The 18,183-nt window shown below is 42.0% G+C and overlaps 1 protein-coding gene across 4 annotated transcripts in view; it reads left to right on the top strand.

Moving 5' to 3' along the window:
- Positions 1–18,183, top strand: part of spry4 (sprouty homolog 4 (Drosophila)) — a 26,333-nt gene extending 8,150 nt beyond the window's left edge. The window contains exons 1-2 of one of the 4 annotated variants that reach the window (XR_012101584.1): positions 5,724–5,795; positions 7,203–9,104. Coding sequence is in view for 2 of the 4 variants with exons in the window: in XM_073067329.1 (XP_072923430.1) it covers positions 16,952–17,906 (955 nt within the window). In the remaining 2 variants the exon portion in view is untranslated. Of the gene's footprint in view, positions 1–5,723; positions 5,796–7,202; positions 9,105–14,621; positions 14,956–16,951 lie in introns of those variants that run through there. The other 3 variants (XM_073067331.1, XR_012101583.1, XM_073067329.1) reach the window with 3 other exon arrangements.

Here is an 18,183-nt window from a genome sequence, read left to right as displayed (position 1 = left end):
TCCTGGTGTCCAGGGTCTTTTGAGGGCCACTGTTGTCAACAAGACTGGTTCCAATACTGAGGGAAACATCACCTGGTCCGACTGTTCCCTTTTGGACAAGATGTAAAACTGGCTGGCAAACTAATCAAGTCAGCTCAGTCCCAAAGCTGCACTGACCATTTGTGCACGTGTTAAAACAGACCGTGAATATCCCAAGCCATTACTCAAAAAAATAAAGTCCAAGTTTTGTCCAATATCTTTTTCTCTTAACCAACGCCAGACAAGAATTATCGCCACTGATACAAAACGGTTGCTTTACTTGCGACAAAACAATTCACACTCTGCATCTACGTTACAACTGCAACGCACTATATCTGAGAGGCAGGAAATGCTCATAATTTTAATGAAATATGTATGACCAGTTGTGTTTAGATAAGACTATGTGGATATGTATTGACAATGAGCAGAGCACGTATCTGGTATTATTATCTCCAGTATCAGTGAAATAATATCAAGATAGTATAGTTGTTCTTTGTGGGAGTTTTCTTCCTTCACAGCAGTTTTCAGTACATCACAATTTAGGGACATTCTGAAGTTTGATAATTGAAGTTTCTCTTTTGACATGAATAGTTTCTATTCAGAAGAAGCAAGATGCACGCCCAATTTTACGATCACTGTGAGTCGTCTAATCATAGTTAGTTAGTATAGTAATAGGTCCTTTGGTCCACTGATTACCATCAAGTGTCCAACTAAAAGCTTACAGTAATTTCATATTTTGCTCCCTGTATCCCTCTTCCTAGGTTTTACCACATATCTCCACACTAGAGGCAATTTACCCTAAGAGGACCACCAAGTTCAAATTTCAGACTAAATTTATTATCGAAGTGTGTATATGTCAACACAGATGCCTTGTGCAGGAAGGCACAGAGTCGACTGTACTTCCTTAGAAGGTTGGCGTCATTCAATGTCTGCAGTGAGATGCTGATGATGTTCTATAGGTCAGTTGTTGAGAGCGCCCTCTTCTTTGTGGTGGCGTGTTGGGGAGGAAGCATTAAGAAGAAGGACGCCTCACGTCTTAATAAGCTGATAAGGAAGGCGGGCTCTGTCGTGGGCAAAGTACTGGAGAGTTTATCATCGGTAGCTGAGCGAAGGGCGCTGAGTAGGCTACGGTCAATTATGGAAAACCCTGAACATCCTCTACATAGCACCATCCAGAGACAGAGAAGCAGTTTCAGCGACAGGTTACTGTCGATGCAATGCTCCTCAGACAGGATGAAGAGGTCAATACTCCCCAATGCCATTAGGCTTTACAATTCAACTGCCAGGACTTAAGAACTTTTTTAAAGCTATTATTAATGCTTTTTGAGTTAGTGATTTAGATGCATATCATATTATTACTGAGTTAAGTATTGTATGTAATGAGTTTTTGCTACAACAAGTGTATGGGACATTGGAAAAAATGTTGAATTTCCCCATGGGGATGAATAAAGTATCTATCTATCTATCTATCTATCTATGCAACCCTGAGATTTATTTTCATCTGGGCACACTCAGCAAATCTATAGAATAGTAACGATAACGGGATCAATGAAAGATCAACCAGAGTGCAGAAGACAACAAACTGTGCAAATGTAAATATAAATAGCAATAAGTAACGAGAACATGAGATAACATAGAAACAAGCAAAACCTACAGCACAGTACAGGCACTTTATCCCACAAAGCTGTGCCAAACATGTCCTTACCTTAGAAATGTCCTAGGGTTACCCATAGCACTTTATTTTTCTAACTCCATGTACCTATCGAGGAGTCTCTTAAAAGACCCAATTGTATCCTCCCCCACCACCGTCGCCAGCAGCCCATTCCACACATTCAGCAGTCTCTGCATAAAAAACTTACCCGTGACATCTCCTCTGTACCTACTTCCAAGCACCTTAAAACTGTGCCCTGTCATGTTAGCCATTTCAGCCCTGGGAAAAAGCCTATACCTATCCACATGATCAATGTCTCTCATCATCTTATACACCTCGATCTGGTCACCTCTCATCCTCTGTCCCTCCAAGGAGAAAAGGACAAGTTCACTCAATCTATTCTCATAAGGCATGCTCCCCAATCCAGGCAACATCCTTGTAACTCTCCTCTGCACTCTTTCTATGGTTTCCACATCCTCCCTGTAGTGAGGCGACCAGAACCGAGCACAGTACTCCAAGTGAGGTCTAACCAGAGTCCTATATAGCTGCAACATTACCTCTCGGTTCCTCAACTCATTCCCACGATTGATGAAGGCCAATGCACCGTATGCCTTCTTAAACACAGAGTCAACTTGCGCAGCAGCTTTGAGCGTCCTATGGACTCGGTCCCCAAGATCCCTCTGATCCTCCACACTGCCAAGAGTCTTACCATTAATACTAAATTCTGCCATCATACTTGACCTACCAAAATGAACCACCTCACACATAACAAGATATAGGGGTCCTTAAAGTGAGATCATTGGTTTTGGGAACTTCTTAATGAATGGGCAAGTGAGTGTAGTTATTTCCTTTGTTCAAGAGCCAAATGGGTGAAGTGTAGTAACTGTTCTTGCACCTGGTGGTGTGAGTCCTGAGGCTGTTGTACCTTCTCTCTGATGGCAGCAACAAGAAAAGAGCACGGTCTGGGTGGTGTGGATCTCTGATGATGGCTGCTGCTTTCCTACAACAGTGTTTCATGTAGATGTGCTCAGTGGTTGGAAGGGCTTTACCCATGATGTACTGCGCCAAATCCACTACCTTTTCGAGGATTTTCCCTTCCAAGGCACTGGTGCTTCCATACCAGGATGTGATGCAACCAGTCAATATACTCTCCATAGTAAGAACATGAAAAGATCACCAAGGGAGCAATAGAGGTCAGTATTGAACCTCTGTCTATGGATCTATGATGCAGCAGATCTACTAACTGTGCCTCGGTGCAGAATTATGGCCTATCAAATAAGTTTTTACTGGTCTTCAGTAATACCTAGAAAGCACTGGTGTGGGAGTTGTAGTCTAATTGGCCATTACAGATTGACGCCAGTGTGTACAGTACTATGCAAAAGTCTTAGGCATATATATACGTTGGGAATGGTGAGGGTGTAGTGCCATGGCAGGGGTGTGGCAGTGAATGAGTTTCAGGAGCAGGAAATGGTGCGCATCTAGACACTCCCATCATTGAGACACCAGGCAAGGTCACTTGATTCAAAACAATTGATTTATTGATCAGTACAGAATGTCTCTCTGGTGCTTCCCACTCCCTTCCCATTTTCCCAACCATTATTCCCCTCTCCCTGCCCCCTTCTCATTCTCAGTCCACAATAGAGACCCATTTCAGAATCAGGTTTATCATCACTCACACATGTCATGAAATTTATTTTGTTTTATTTTGTGGCCTGTTTCCATGCCAGTAGATTGTCTTATCACTTCTATGAAAAATTTTCACAAGATTTTGGTTTCAGTGGAGTAGTTCAAAGAAAAGTAAGTAAAAGGGAAAATGGATATATTGCAAATATTTATGCATTTTCTGATTGAAAATTAGGATCCCCGATCAGTGATTTGCATTTCTTGCCAAGTTGGCTTTGAAATGTTGAAGCAGAACAGTGGCATGCACCCAGGTTGTGTCCGAAGTGAAATGGCCTAAGGTTGATTTTGATGTTCTTCAGGCTCTACTTATCTCAACTCATGACACTGCCTTTCAGGTTTAAATATATAGTGTAGAATTACTAATCTTGGCTGGAACATTTCATGGCAAACTGATCTATGACTGTAAATAAAAACGGAAATATTGCTCAGGAGAATAAAACTCAATTGAAGACCAGTTGGAATTTGGACTCTTATCTGTGTTAACATGTGATCTAAGGTGTTAATTGAACTTATCGCAACCATGCCCTTGCACATGGGCAGCAAATTCAGAAATCAGATTGCAAGGGGACTTGGGAGTCCTCGTGCAGGATTCCCTAAAGGTTAACTTGCAGGTTGAGTTAGTGGTAAGGAAAGCAAATGCAGTGTTAGCATTTGTTTCAAGAGGACTAGAATATGAAAAAAGAACTACACTTGGAGTATTGTGAGCAGTTTTGGGCCCCTTATCTGAGAAAACGTGCTGACGCCTCACGTCTTAATAAGCTGATAAGGAAGGCGGGCTCTGTCGTGGGCAAAGTACTGGAGAGTTTAACATCGGTAGCTGAGCGAAGGGCGCTGAGTAGGCTACGGTCAATTATGGAAAACCCTGAACATCCTCTACATAGCACCATCCAGAGACAGAGAAGCAGTTTCAGCGACAGGTTACTGTCGATGCAATGCTCCTCAGACAGGATGAAGAGGTCAATACTCCCCAATGCCATTAGGCTTTACAATTCAACTGCCAGGACTTAAGAACTTTTTTAAAGCTATTATTAATGCTTTTGAGTTAGTGATTTAGATGCATATCATATTATTACTGAGTTAAGTATTGTATGTAATGAGTTTTTGCTACAACAAGTGTATGGGACATTGGAAAAATGTTGAATTTCCCAATGGGGATGAATAAAGTATCTATCTATCTATCTATCTATCTACCTTGAAGAGGAAGGATGGAGTTCACAAGAATGATCCCAGGAGTGAATGGGTTAAAGTATAAGGAGCATTTGATGAAAGGGTCTGTACTCATTGGAGTTTAGAAGAATGAGGAGAGATCTCACTGAAACCTATCAAATATTGAGACACCTAGATAGAGTGGACAGGATAGATAGAGACCTCTAAGGACAGGATGCTTCCTATAGTAGGGGAAATCTAGGACAAGAGGGCACAGTCGCAGAGTACAAGGATGTTGCTTTAGAACAGACATGAGGAGGAATTCGTAGAATTCATTGCCACAGATGGTAGTAGAAGCTGATATTGGATATATTTAAAGCAAAAGTTGAAAGATTCTTGATTAATAAGGATGTCATCAAAGGTTACAGGGAAAAGGCAGAAGAATAGGGTTGAGAGGGGTAATAAATCAGCCACGATGAAATGGTGCAGCAGACTTGATGGGCTGAATGACCTAATTATGTTCCTATGTCTTATGGTCCCATTGAATTTGCGGAGAAATGGTATTTTTTACGTCTTTTCGGAATATCAAATTCAGTCTGATAATTACATCAAAATGTTGGATTGGCTTGGAGGTAGAACCAGAGAAAGGAAGCAGAAATTCTCTATCACCTATTCCACAGGATTCGAACCCAATTTTAAAAGACAAATGTGCTTGAAACACAACTGTTGCAGATAGAATCACTTGTGCTGCAGTTACACTGTGAACAATCTGCCACTTCAAAAAATATTTCTAATTAAAAGGATGCTTTCAATTGATGCCAAGTGGTGTGAGCAGCCCCTGCTGTATGGCACGGAGATGGCATTGTTTGATGTGGGTGGGCTGAGCGAGCACAGTCTGCACACTCCCGCCCACCTGCATCCCCATTCTGTAGCTCCTGTTCGAGGCACAGAAGCAGTAGGCTCCCAGTGGCATCTGTCATTAGAGCTGATGTGTGGAGAGGTACGGTTGTGTGGATTACAGGGTGCATAAACGTAAAAATGCTTTCATGTATAATACCTGCTGCAGAGATGGATTAGTAATTGCTTATTATGTGATGCTCTTTAAATACAAATGTGAAAAATATGTTTTTTATATGCCTATTGGTGCTCATAAACAATGACTGAATTTTTCTTTATTTTAAACTTAATAACAAGGAACACTGTGAGGAGACTTGTAAATCTTGCAGGCATTTACACTACCTAAGGGACCTGAGAGGATACTGAAGGATAAACTTTGGAACTTTAATCATTTCATTCTGTAAGTTTCTAAGGCACCTAAGGAAGAAATTAATGGCTTTTGAAACTTATGCAGCGCTACATGTTATTACTCTGGAAATTTATTATAATGTAAACTATAAATCTTAATTTGTAGCTTAATATGGCAGTGAAATAGTTTTGGCAGAATTCTGAAAATATATTGGAAATATATAGTTTAAAAAGCGCAGCTTGATTCTAAATGTATGCTGGAGTATCTTAAATGCTAATATTGGTAAACTTGTGCTGAACTTGTCCATCGTAGATTACTAAATTGAGGTCTGATTGTAATACAGTACAAAACTTTAACCTTTAAATACCACTGCAATTCTTTTACTTTTTACTTTTTACCAGCTTTTTATACTTTGTCCACAGTGAGTTTTGCCTTGATGCAGCAAGAGGCAGACACAGAAGGAACATTCTGCAGGCATTCAGCTCTCACTCACTCCATTCCTTTGTTGATCTTCCTTGAATCTCTTGACCGCACCACGACCACTTTCAAATGCCTATTGTTCTGACCTCACTTGGAGTATGCCTCAATGTATTTCTCTTTGATAAATATGGTAGCAAATTACTGCACATTTCATTCATTCAGGCCTTATTTCTGTCATTGGGCATCAGCCACCCCAGCATCCGAAAGGCCATGCCTCAAAAAGGCGGCATTAAAGACCTCCATCGCCCAGAACATGCCCTCTTCTCATTGCTGCCACCATAGAGAAGGTACCGGAGCCTGATGACATACGTTTAACAGTTCAGAAGCAGCTTCTTCATCTCTGCCATCACATTCCTGATGGACATTGAGCCCATGAACACTACCTCAGTATTTTTTTAACTCTCTTTTTGCTGGGCTGATGCCTCCTGACCTGCTGAGTTCCTCCAACATTTTGTGTGCATTGCTTCGGATTTCCAGCATCCGCTGACTTTCTTGTGTTCATTATTTTATTTACTTTTCTTTATTTATATATATATATATATATATATATATATATATATATATATATATATACACTTGCTGTAATTTATAGTTTCTATTATTATGCATTGTACACTGCTGCCACAAAATGACAAATTTCACGACATTTAACCTGATTCTGATTCCGACATTTCTGAAGATCCGGGTTGATAGTTACAAACTAATATTCAATTTAGTTAGAAAACATTTCAGGTGATAGTGTGGATTAGTCTGTGTCCTTTCACCTTAGTGTCATGTGCTCTCATCCAGTCAGCATTAATGGGAAGATATTCTCTCTTCTGTGTCCAATGTAAAGATTCTGTCGACTCTTTCATTTTAATACGCAGCTATTCTGAAATACATATTACATTATTGCCTATTTTGCTAAGTATATTTATTTGGGGACAAGAGTTATTGTGGAAACCAAATCTGCCATCAGGTTATGCTTTTTTTATACAGATTGATGTGGAAGTCTGGTTCAGGATGGCTGTGTCCTTCGGTGATCAAATCTCCTCGGCATGAGAGATGGGATCTCAACAATTCTAAAGGGGGCAGAATGATGCACATGTGCTGTTGTACTCACCCCAAGTTACAGACCATCGAAAATAGTGAAAAGGCATGATTCCTTCACTGAAGTCAAGCCCAAAGAATGGCATTCTTGAGTGAACAAGTAGAGGCAAATTCTTCTGAAGTTTAAGAGGGTAAAGTAATTATTCTGTTCTTCGTAGGAGGAGCATTTTGAAAGTGCTCCTAATAAAATCATTGGCCTTCAAGGCTAAATGCTGGACATATGGTGAACGCATGCTCCTTGGGATCACACCTTTAGCGCTTCTGTCTTGGGCAGTAAAGAGAATCAGAGTCAGATTTATTATCACTCACATATGTTGTGAGATTTGTTGTTTTGTGGTAGCAGTACGTTGCAAGACATAAAAATTGCTCTAAGGTACAATGAGACCATTAGATATAGAAGCAGAATTAGACCATTTGGCCCATCGAGTCTGTTCTGCCATTTCATCGTGGTTGATTAATTGCCCTCTCAGCCCATTCTCCTGCCTTCTCCCCATATCCCTTTCATGGCCTCACTAATCAAAAATCTATCAACCTCTGCCTTAAATATACCCAATGACTTGGCTTCCACTGCCACCTGTGGCAACATGCTCCACAGATTCACCACTCCCTGGCTAAAGAAATTCCTCCTCATCTCTGTTCTGAAAGAACACCCCTCTATTTTGGTCTTAGGCTCCCCCACCATAGGAAACATCCTTTCCGCATCCAATCTATTGAGGCCTTTCACCATTTGATAGGTTTCAATGAGATCTCCCCACAGTCTTCTGAATTCCAGTGAGTACAGGCCCAGAGCCATCAAACGCTTTAAAATAAATAATAAATAGATAGATAGAAAATAGAAAAGGGTAGTGAAGCAGTGCTTATGGGTCCCTGGACTATTCAGAAATCTGATGGTGGAGGGGAAGAGGCTATTTCTAAAACATTGAGTGTGGGTCTTCAGACTCCTGTACAATGTTAGTAACGAGAAGAGGGCTTTTCCTGGATATTGAAGGTCTTTAATAATGGATACCACTTTCTTGAGGCGTCACCATTTAAAGATGTCAACAACGGTGGGGAGGATTGTGCCAGTGACAGAGCTGGCTGAGTCTATAACCTTCTGCAGCCTCTTCCGATCTGCATATTGGGTCTCCATGCTAGGCAATAATGCAACCAGTAAGACTGCTCTCCTCAGCACGTCTGTAGAAATTTGCTAGAGTTGATGGAGTCTCTGGTGACATATCAAATCTCCTTAATCTCCTAATGAAGTATAACCACTGGTGTACTTCCCTGGTAATCGCATCAATGGGTTAGGCCTCGAAGATTTTGATTCCCAGGAAGCTGAAGCTGCTCATCCCTTCCACTACTGATGAGTGTTCTCCTAGCTTCCCCTCCTGAGGTGCACTATCAGTTCCTTGGTCTTGCTGATATTGACCATGAGATATTGCTTGGGTTCTGTTAAGCTTTGGTAGAACAATGGAAGCTGCTAAATAGTTGATTAGAACATAATACTTATCCACATGAGAGAATGAAACAACTTCAGTTATTTTTCCTGATCCTGCATACCAATTGGAAAATGGCCGGGGAATGTAATGTTAAAGAATATTTATTTTATTTTGCACTTTAATCAGTTTACTTTGGTGATTCTTTGTAAAGTGTGTCAAGCTGGTTTTGGTTTCTAGTCAACGTTGCAATTAGCTTGAATACTGCCTTGGAGGTTTGTAGGACCAGGGAAATGTCCTTGCTCCCCGTTCATTCAAGTTTTTGCATCAGTTTAAATGTGTGTCATTTTTCAAGTTAAAAATAAGTAAAGGTTAATAATTGATTTTTTTTTGTTGCTCAGAATGGAAAGATGTCCACTTCCCTTGCTTTCAAGATTTACAAAATTTAGGTCTGCTTGGCATGAACAATTGAGCAGTTTTGCAGTTAAGAGATAGGTTGATATTTGCCCACATGAGTGGGAGCACTGCTGGAGAAAGTAACTGGCATTGTCTCAGATTCAAGAGGAAAATAATATGGAAGAGTCCAGCTGGGAATGATTGATTTATCTATCTATCTGCTTGCTTGATTACTCACTTACTTACTGAGATATCGTGTGGAGTCGACCCTTCCAGCCCTTTGAACTGTGCTGCCCAGCCTCCCCCGATTTAACCCCAGCCTAATAACGGGACAATTTACAATGACCGATTAACCTTCTAACCAATACAGCTTTGGACTGTGGGAGAAACCAGAGTACCCGGAGCAAACCACCCGTTCACGGGGAGAACATCCCACAGTCCTGATCGACTGTGATCCTCTGTACCTCCCTCTGCAATTGGATCCTCATCTTCCTAAACAGAAGACCACCATCTGTGTGGATTGGTGATAATATCTGCTCCTCGCTGGCGATCAATGCTAGCGCATCTCCTGCTCTACTCCCTCTGTACCCATGACTGTATGGCTAGGTATAACTCAAAAGCCTTTATAAATTTGCTGATGATACAACCATTTTTGGTAAAATCTCAGATGGAGATGAGAGGGCATACAAGAGTGAGATATACCAGCTAGTTGAGTGGTGTTGCAGAAACAACCTTTTTTTGCACTCAATGCCAGTAAGACCAAAGAGCTGATTGTGCAGTTCAGAAAGGGTAGTAGGATGAGGGAACACAAGCCAATCTTCAGAGATGGATCAGAAGTGGAGAGAGTGAGCAATTTCAAATTCCTGGTTGTCAAGATGTCTGAGGATCTAACCTGGTCCCAACGTATCTATAAAAAAGGCAAGACAGCGGCTATATTTCATTAGGAGTTTGAAGGGATTGGGTTTGTCACCTAAAACACTCGAAAACTTCTATAGATGTACCGTAGAGGGCATTCAGATTGGCTGCATCGCTGTCTGGTATGGGGGTAGGGGGGGCTACTGCACAGGACCGAAAGAAGCAACAGAAAATTGTCAAATTAGTCAACTCCATCATGGGTACTAGCCTTTGTGGCATCCAAGACATCTTCAAGGAGCAGTGCCTCAGAAAGGCAGCAGCCATTATTAAGGACCCCCATCCACCCAAGACATGCCCTCTTCTCATTGTTACCATTAGGAAGGAGGTATAAATTAACACATTTCACGATACATGCTGGTGATAATAAAACTGATTCTGATTCCTTACAGACTGTGGCAGGAATTGAATCGGGGTCGCTGATACTGTAAAACATTGTGCTAACCATTACAATACCATGCCCCACCCTTATCATCTTTACTATCCAATTCCACCATGTGCCCGGTATCCTGATCGGGATATCACATGATAGTAAAGAAAGGAAGCAGAAATACTTCTAGTACTTTCCATTGAAGAAGTGGAAAATGTCGTTGAGCACCTTTGCTAGTGGGACTCTCCCAGTTATGTGGGAGGTGAATAGTTGGGTAGATGGTTGTAAAGGTGTGTCAGTTACTTTCCTTTGGTAGTCTGGGTTTTGGACATCCACCAGCAAGCTAGATTGAGTTGTTTTTATGGGTCATTGAACGGATCATAATATTCTGCAGCAAAGAGATCCAGGAAGCTTTCATACCTCTGTGTGCATTGGCACTGCCCAACCACTGCAGGTAGGCTTGAGAGATGCTGAGTGCTGCTAAATGGGACTGGAATACATAGATAGTGTATCTTAGTCAGCACAGACATGAAAGAGGGTCAAGGGATCTGTTTTGGTGCTGAATGACTCCAAGACTCAGGGCACTGGCCACAGTTACCAATCCCAGAACATGACGTACTCATAGAAAAAGAGAGACCGATGAGCATCATACCTGAGATACAGTACTCTGCAAAGGTCTTAGGCACATACTGTATATGTAGCTAGGGTGCTTAATACTTGTGCACTGTACTGTAGTAATTTTATGTATTGCACTGTAGTGCTGCCATACAAAAAAAACAAATTTCATGACAGGAATGAGTGATGATAAACCTGATTCTGTTATGGGTTTGTATTCCGGACTGAGTGGAAAGGGGGCTGAGAGAGAAGAATAATGGTTGGGAAAAGGGGAAGGGATAGGGAATGGAGCAGGAAGCACGAGAGAGACGTTCTGCAATGATCAATAAGCCATTTGTTTGGAACCAGCCTGATGAAGGGTCTCAGCCCAAAACGTTGGCTACTCTTTTCTCACGGAATCTGCCTGACTTGCTGAGTTCTTCCAGCGTTGTGTACATATTCTCTGATGTCTTAGGGCTGGGTGTGTAGGCACCTGCGCCACTCGCACCCTTTTCCCCCCAACCCCACCAATCCAGACACTTCTTCTCTGTCACCTGACTCACTTGGTGCTCCACCCTTGCCATTCCCAACATCCTTTGCTCCCGCCAGATTTACAAACTCATCTGCTGCTCCATGTTGACTAGTACAGCACTGTGTAAAAGTCTTAGGCACCTTAGTTTGGTATGCCAAAGATTTTTGCACAGGACTGTATGAGAGGCAAAGGTTTGCAGTGCTGACTGATTGGGTATTTTGATGGTAGAAAGATATCGGGGAGGAGATTTTCCCCCTTTCCAGTCTGAATGAGGGTTTCAGCTGGAAACATCAACTGTTTATTCCTCTCCATAGATGCTGGCCAGATCTGCTGAGTCTCTCCAGCACTTTATGTGTGTTGCTAGGAGAGAAGGTGTTTATTACCAAAGTATCTATGTAGGTCACCACAAAGTTGAGAAGGATGTGACATGTATCACAAAGGATAATTCATTATAACTAGCTTGAGGGGAAGGAGTCGTTTATTTAGAGCAATTCACTATCCCCCTTAGCAATTATTTCAGAGGAAAATTCCTTAATCTGCTTGGGATGATATAGCATGTTTCAGGATGATATTGCTAAAACAAGATAGCACAGATAAATTGGAAGGCTTAAGGATCAGCATGAGCACTGATATGAGGTAGTTTTAATTGAGTTTGGCACACAATGTACTAATACCAAGGGTAAGATTCTGAGTTCTAAGGAAGAGCCCAGCATTGCGTAATCGTTAACACTACACTTTACAGTACAAGCGACCTGGGTTCAATTCCTGCCAGTGCCTGTAAGGAGTTTTTCCTCCGGGTGCTCTAGTTTCCTCCCACAGCCCAAAGACGTATCAGTTCTAATTGGTCATCGTAAGTTGCCTTGTAATTAGGCTAGGGTTAAAATCGGGGCATTGCTGGGTGGTGTGGCTCAAAGGGCCAAATATGTTTTATTTCAATAAAATTGAAAACAGCCTGCAAGGCTTTCATTCGCAATATTGCTAAAGGGAGAGAACCAATTGTATACCGAGTTGGCTGCTTTGAAAGAACGACACTGCAGCGTGGAGGCAGTTCAACTGCTCTGAAGATCCAGCGATGAATGTTGCAGCAAACACGGAGATAATGAAATGTAACCACTGTGGCAAGAGAACTCGAAACAGTCTGGTAGAATGGTGAGCTTTGGGAAACAACCCCGAGAGGGAAAGTCAAACTTTATGACTTAAAGGTGGCTACAAGAAAGAAGTGTCGACAGGAAGTCAGAATGAGAATTAAGATATAAGATGGTGAGATGGCAGAGATGACGAGACTTAAGGGGAAACCAGCGGAGGAATACTGTTGGGCTGAAGAGCCTGTATCTCTGCTGTATTGCTCTCTATTACTCTGTCTCTAATTGGCTCATTACTGACTATCATAAGCTCAATGTATACTTTGTAGATGTTGTAACAGTTAATGCGTTTGAAGCCTATATTAAGTTTAATTTTGACACAGATGTTTAGAACATGTATTCATTGCATACTTGGATACAGACAACGGTTGCAAAGCAGGATGTGAATCGGAATGTGTACGAAAACTCTGAATACGTAATTACTGGAATTATCAATACTTGTCACAGTTACTTTAGAGATATGAAGTGAATGACTTGTTTGTCAAAAGACTTTGAGAGGTTTTTTTAGTTTGTTATATCTTGAGCTGTGTATATGTCTCTATAACTAGTTAATTGTATAATTAATGTGTACGCAAGTTGTTAATTCATGGCTTTCAGATAGTTTTTCTTTGTGGAATATGCCCTTCCGGCCTTTTGAGCTGTGCCTCCCAGTGACCCAGTATTTAACTCTAGCCTAATCACAGGACAATTTACAATGACCAGTTAACGTACCAACCCATTCATCTTTGGACTGTGGGTAGAAACTGGAGCACCTAGAGGAAACCCATGTGGTCACAGGGAGAACGTATAAACTCCTTACTGGCAAGGTGGAAATTGAACCCAGTCTGCTACTGTGTTACCATGCCGCCCCAGAAAGTTGTTAGTTTGTATGATCTTGTCACTATTTTGAAATTGCATAATGCAAGTGATTGTGCATGCAGCCTTAAGGACAGACCGTAGAAAGTAGCGTGGCTTTTGATAGATTGTTGCTGGTATTAAAAGTTGACTGTCTTCAATAAAAGCTGTTTTATTGGCAGCTCTGTCTCTATTATTTCACTTAGTGAATAACAGCACCAAAGGGCCTCTAGATATTGCTCCTATATCTCTGGTTTCAGGTGGGTTAGCTCAAGGCATGACATTTATTATATATATTTATCAGAATAGTTGTCAACAATTATAACTCTGGGTTATTCTGATCTAGATAAAAAATAATTTTCCATTAAACTAAGTACAATCCACTGTAGCTCTGGACAAGGTTATAGCTCAACGTTGAGATTTAATTGTAAAAATGAGATCTCCGCATTTAGCAAAGGTGACTGTCCTCCATTGTGCTTGAGAAAGAATTATTAGCTGAGCGAGGGGAAACACCCTCTTAACGGGGAACGTACACGGTTACAACAAATGGTAAAGAAGGTATAAACCTTCATACAATACTGCATTTTGACCGAAGGATTCAATGGATGTGGCTGATGGAACAGTGCAAAAAGTCGATATCCCTTTAAGGCACATCTGTCGTACCCTCCCTCTCTCTCTCTCTCTCTCTCTCTCTCTCTCTCTCTCTCTCGTTCTCTGTCTCCATTCTTTAATTCACAACAATCTCAGAGAATATATCAATGAACACCTTCTGTCCAATAAGAGTGCAAATTTACAAGCCCATTCCTAGTTGCCCAAACAGCTTTCACCGGATGCGGCAGTTCCTCTTTAATTATCCAATCAACATCGCATGTCTTTACTTACAGCCAATAGTAAACTGGTATGCAAATAAAACCGTGGGAAGCGGAGGCGTCCTGCAGTGGGTGATGGGAATTGTAGTCCGTGTGGCTCCAGATCAGGGGAGAATAAATGGTGGAAGACTACATGACCCATACTGCACTGCAAGTAAGCCGCCTGCGCACTGTGCTGACTGTGCCTCTTCATTCATGAGCGCCGAGCAAGAGAAAAAAAATGCATTTCACAGAAAGTGGGGCTGATGGACGGTACTGAGTCGGAGACTCTGCAGTTTATCAATGATTCAGCCACAAACCCCACTGTGAATCTGCAAAAGCAACGACTGCATCTTCTATACTCCCAATGCTTACCACTGGGGTATCAAATTCATTTTTATAAATTTGTTGTTGATTTAATATATTATTAAAGAAAATACTACCCTCCCGGCTACTGCCAAACGCTTCATTCACAAAAATTACGCAGGATCTGCCACTGTGCGCCCTCACGCCGAGCGGTACTGCATCTACAAAGCAGAGCATCCCCCAATTGCACCTGGGTGTTAACGGAACTTGTTATTATTCTGGGGACGTTTAAAGTAAGTATATTCTATTTATTATTGTTTAGCATATTACATTCATGGGTTAAGTATTATAGTACATGATTCCGATAAAGATCGTATTAAGGATAATATCAGATTTATTCCTCTTTTTTTTTAGACAACGGATTTTAAAATTGATACTAAATTGCATCGTTTAAGCGAATTTCTGTCAGAAAATTAGTAAATGCTTAAATCTTGAATACCGAAAAGGTCTATTTATAAATTCTAGAGTGCCGATTTTGCTTCAAATCCTCATACAGTATGTTATATTTCGAGGAGATGCTGTTTCCGCGACCTGCAAAAACAAAATCGCAATGTATTTTCGGTATCTGAACATTGATTCTGTTTTATTAACTAAAATGGAAAACCGGGACCCAGAGTCGAGTTTAATAACATTTCCGAGGTAATCGTTTTAAATGATAAATATTGAGTTTATTGTCCGAACCCGTTTCTTGCAATTACAAATAGGGGTTATTTTGAAAATATGTTTCATTGTATCCTTCAATGGCTTGCATCGATTATTCAAATTGATGTAAAACGCATCCTAGCCTCCCGGAGTGCGGCCAAATGGTTCCATTCATTAATCGGCAATTTTATGAATGAAATTCCATTATTGACTGCGCCCAGATGCAGACTCGCTGCCTTCACGGTTAAAATTATAATAGTGATTCATCCTTCGGTCTCTTATTGTGCTTGTTCAAATGTCGTATTATTTAGAATACAACACATCGCCGTATATAAACCATGTCCCTGTGTAATGTTTAAATAAATGGAATAAACATCTGTTTTCGTGTTAGGGGCGTTTTAGTTCATAAAATATTGCTAGAATAATCCAGGAAGGCATTTCTAACCTCTTAATGAATAAAGGAATGGTCTAATCTGGGGCACTTTGAAGATATTATTTTGCCTATTCTTCCTTCCATGGGTCGGTGTGTGCGAACGATCTCCGGTTTATTCAGGATACATGCAGCCTTTTACACGTCTGTAGATAATGCACGCACAGCCTAGCCCTCTCCGTGGGTTACTGCGCCAAGTCGGGGTTATGAATAGAAAACTTGACAATTAAGCACCCCAACGAGAAAGAGTGGGAGAGAAATCAAAGGACAAGGCGGTGGAGATACGAGCAGGGAACAGATCCCATGGCTGTCATAACGTTAATGTAACTGATCACTTTAACTGTAGCAGAGCGGACATATTATTGGTTTGAAGGATTAGATAGTTAATTGCTCGTCTTTGTTGCTTATGACTCTTTAAGGGTCTTGGGTTAGTTATACGTTTGTCTCTTTCCCAGCTCCACTTTCGTTTTTTGTTTTTTTAAAATTTATCACATGTGCTGGAAACATACAGTGAAATGCGTTCACAACCAGCACAGGCTTGGTACATAAATGAACAGAAACGGGCAATTCCGGAAATCTATTTGAATCTAAGAATAGATCAGGACTGTGGCTTTGACTTGAATGGTCTTGGTGGGGTTCCCAGCACGAAGAACGTGTGATTTCGATAACAAAAATACTCGGGGAATAGTCCCAAATAATAAGCTAACCCGTCAAGCACCAGTTAGGCAACGAATTAGTCCTCCTGTGTCCTTGACCACAGATATGCGTTAAAATTGCCAGTGCTTCCAATTCAGTGGTAATATTTAAACCAAGTGGAGTTTTACATTGTCTCGGCCAGGTGCATTGTACATTGATGAGTTATAGTTGATTTCAATATGACAACATTTTAAAATAACACGCACAAAATGTTGAAGGAACTCAGCAGGCCGGGCAGCATCCATGGATGGGAATAAAGAGTCGATTTTTCGGGCAGAAACCCTTCATCAGGTCACGGCAGGTCTAGATGAAGAATCTCGGCCCGAAACGTCAGTTCTTTATTCATCTCCGTAGATGCTGCCTGACGCGCGGAGTTCCTCCAGTATTTTATGTTTGTTATTCCGGATTTCCAGAATCACTTGTGTTTAATGTTTTAAAATGTTGATGGTTCTTTGTTGCAGGGAGTGGAATTCGAGTGCTGGATCAAGAAGACTGAGGCAAATGGAGTCTCGGATTTCCCTCGGGAATGCTGGAAGCCCCGCTTCCGTGTTCCAACCCTTGCTGGACGGTCGCTTGCCTTATGGCAGATTGCAGCAAACCACAATCCTGCCCATGGACCAGATGAAACCAAACCGCCTGGAGAACGATTACGTCGAAAACCCGATCGCCACCCAGCCCAGCAGGAACCCGAGTGCCCACAGCAGGCCGCCCCATCAGGAGAGATCCGGTGGTCACCGCGACCAGGGCTGTGACCACCACCAGCTCTCCAGCCACAGTAGCCTGTCTTGGACTTCCAGCAGCAGACCTGGTTCAATCAGCAGTAGCAGCAGTACCTCGTCCGATCAAAGGCTACTGGACCACGCTGCCCCGCCGTCCGTGGCCGATCAGCCTGGCTGTGAGAGGGCCGTTCAATCACAGCCCAAGTCATCCGGCTCCAAGGCCATCGATCTTAAGGAGACCTCCCAGCGCCAGGAGCCTGGCAAGCACGTGTTACTCTGCGAGGGCTGCGGGAAATGCAAGTGTGCTCACTGCACCTCACCCAGAACTCTCCCCTACTGCTGGGTCTGCAATCAGAGTTATCAGTGTAGCCCGCAGGACATTGTGAACTACGCGACCTGCATGTGCCTGGTCAAAGGGATTTTCTATCACTGTACCAATGAGGACGAGGAGGGCTCTTGCGCGGACCACCCGTGTTCCTGCTCCCACTCTGACTGCTGTGCCCGCTGGTGTTGCATGGGCACTATGTCTGTGTTCCTGCCGTGCTTGTTCTGTTACCTGCCAGCAACTGGGTGCGTCAAGCTGTCGCAGAAGTTTTATGACACAGTCAGCAGGCCGGGCTGCCGGTGCAAGAACTCCAACAGCGTGTACTGCAAGGTTCCGGAGGTGTCGGCCTGCAGTGCGGACAAGCCCTCATGATGCAGGGCTGGCCTTCCCATTGCTCGCATCCGTACTTTATTGGTTCAGCCCTTTGCAAGTTTTTTTTTGTTTATTTTTTAAGTACATGGTTTATTCAGTACTGAGTGGGCAAACCTTTCCTGCAGCTTTCTGAAAAGGACCTAATATATAATTATGTGAAGCCTTTTAGAAGCAGCTAAATATGGGGTTTTCAAAAGTTCTTTCGAAATCCACGTCTTTTCCCCTGATACTCCTCTCAAAAACTAAAGGGTTTCATTTTTTTTGTTGTCGTTGATGT

Source organism: Hemitrygon akajei, chromosome 15, assembly GCF_048418815.1.
Source record: "Hemitrygon akajei chromosome 15, sHemAka1.3, whole genome shotgun sequence".
In the NCBI taxonomy this organism is placed as follows: Eukaryota; Metazoa; Chordata; class Chondrichthyes; order Myliobatiformes; family Dasyatidae; genus Hemitrygon; species Hemitrygon akajei.
The sequence above is the reverse complement of the archived record's forward strand: the minus strand, read 5'-3'. Positions and strand labels throughout refer to the sequence as shown.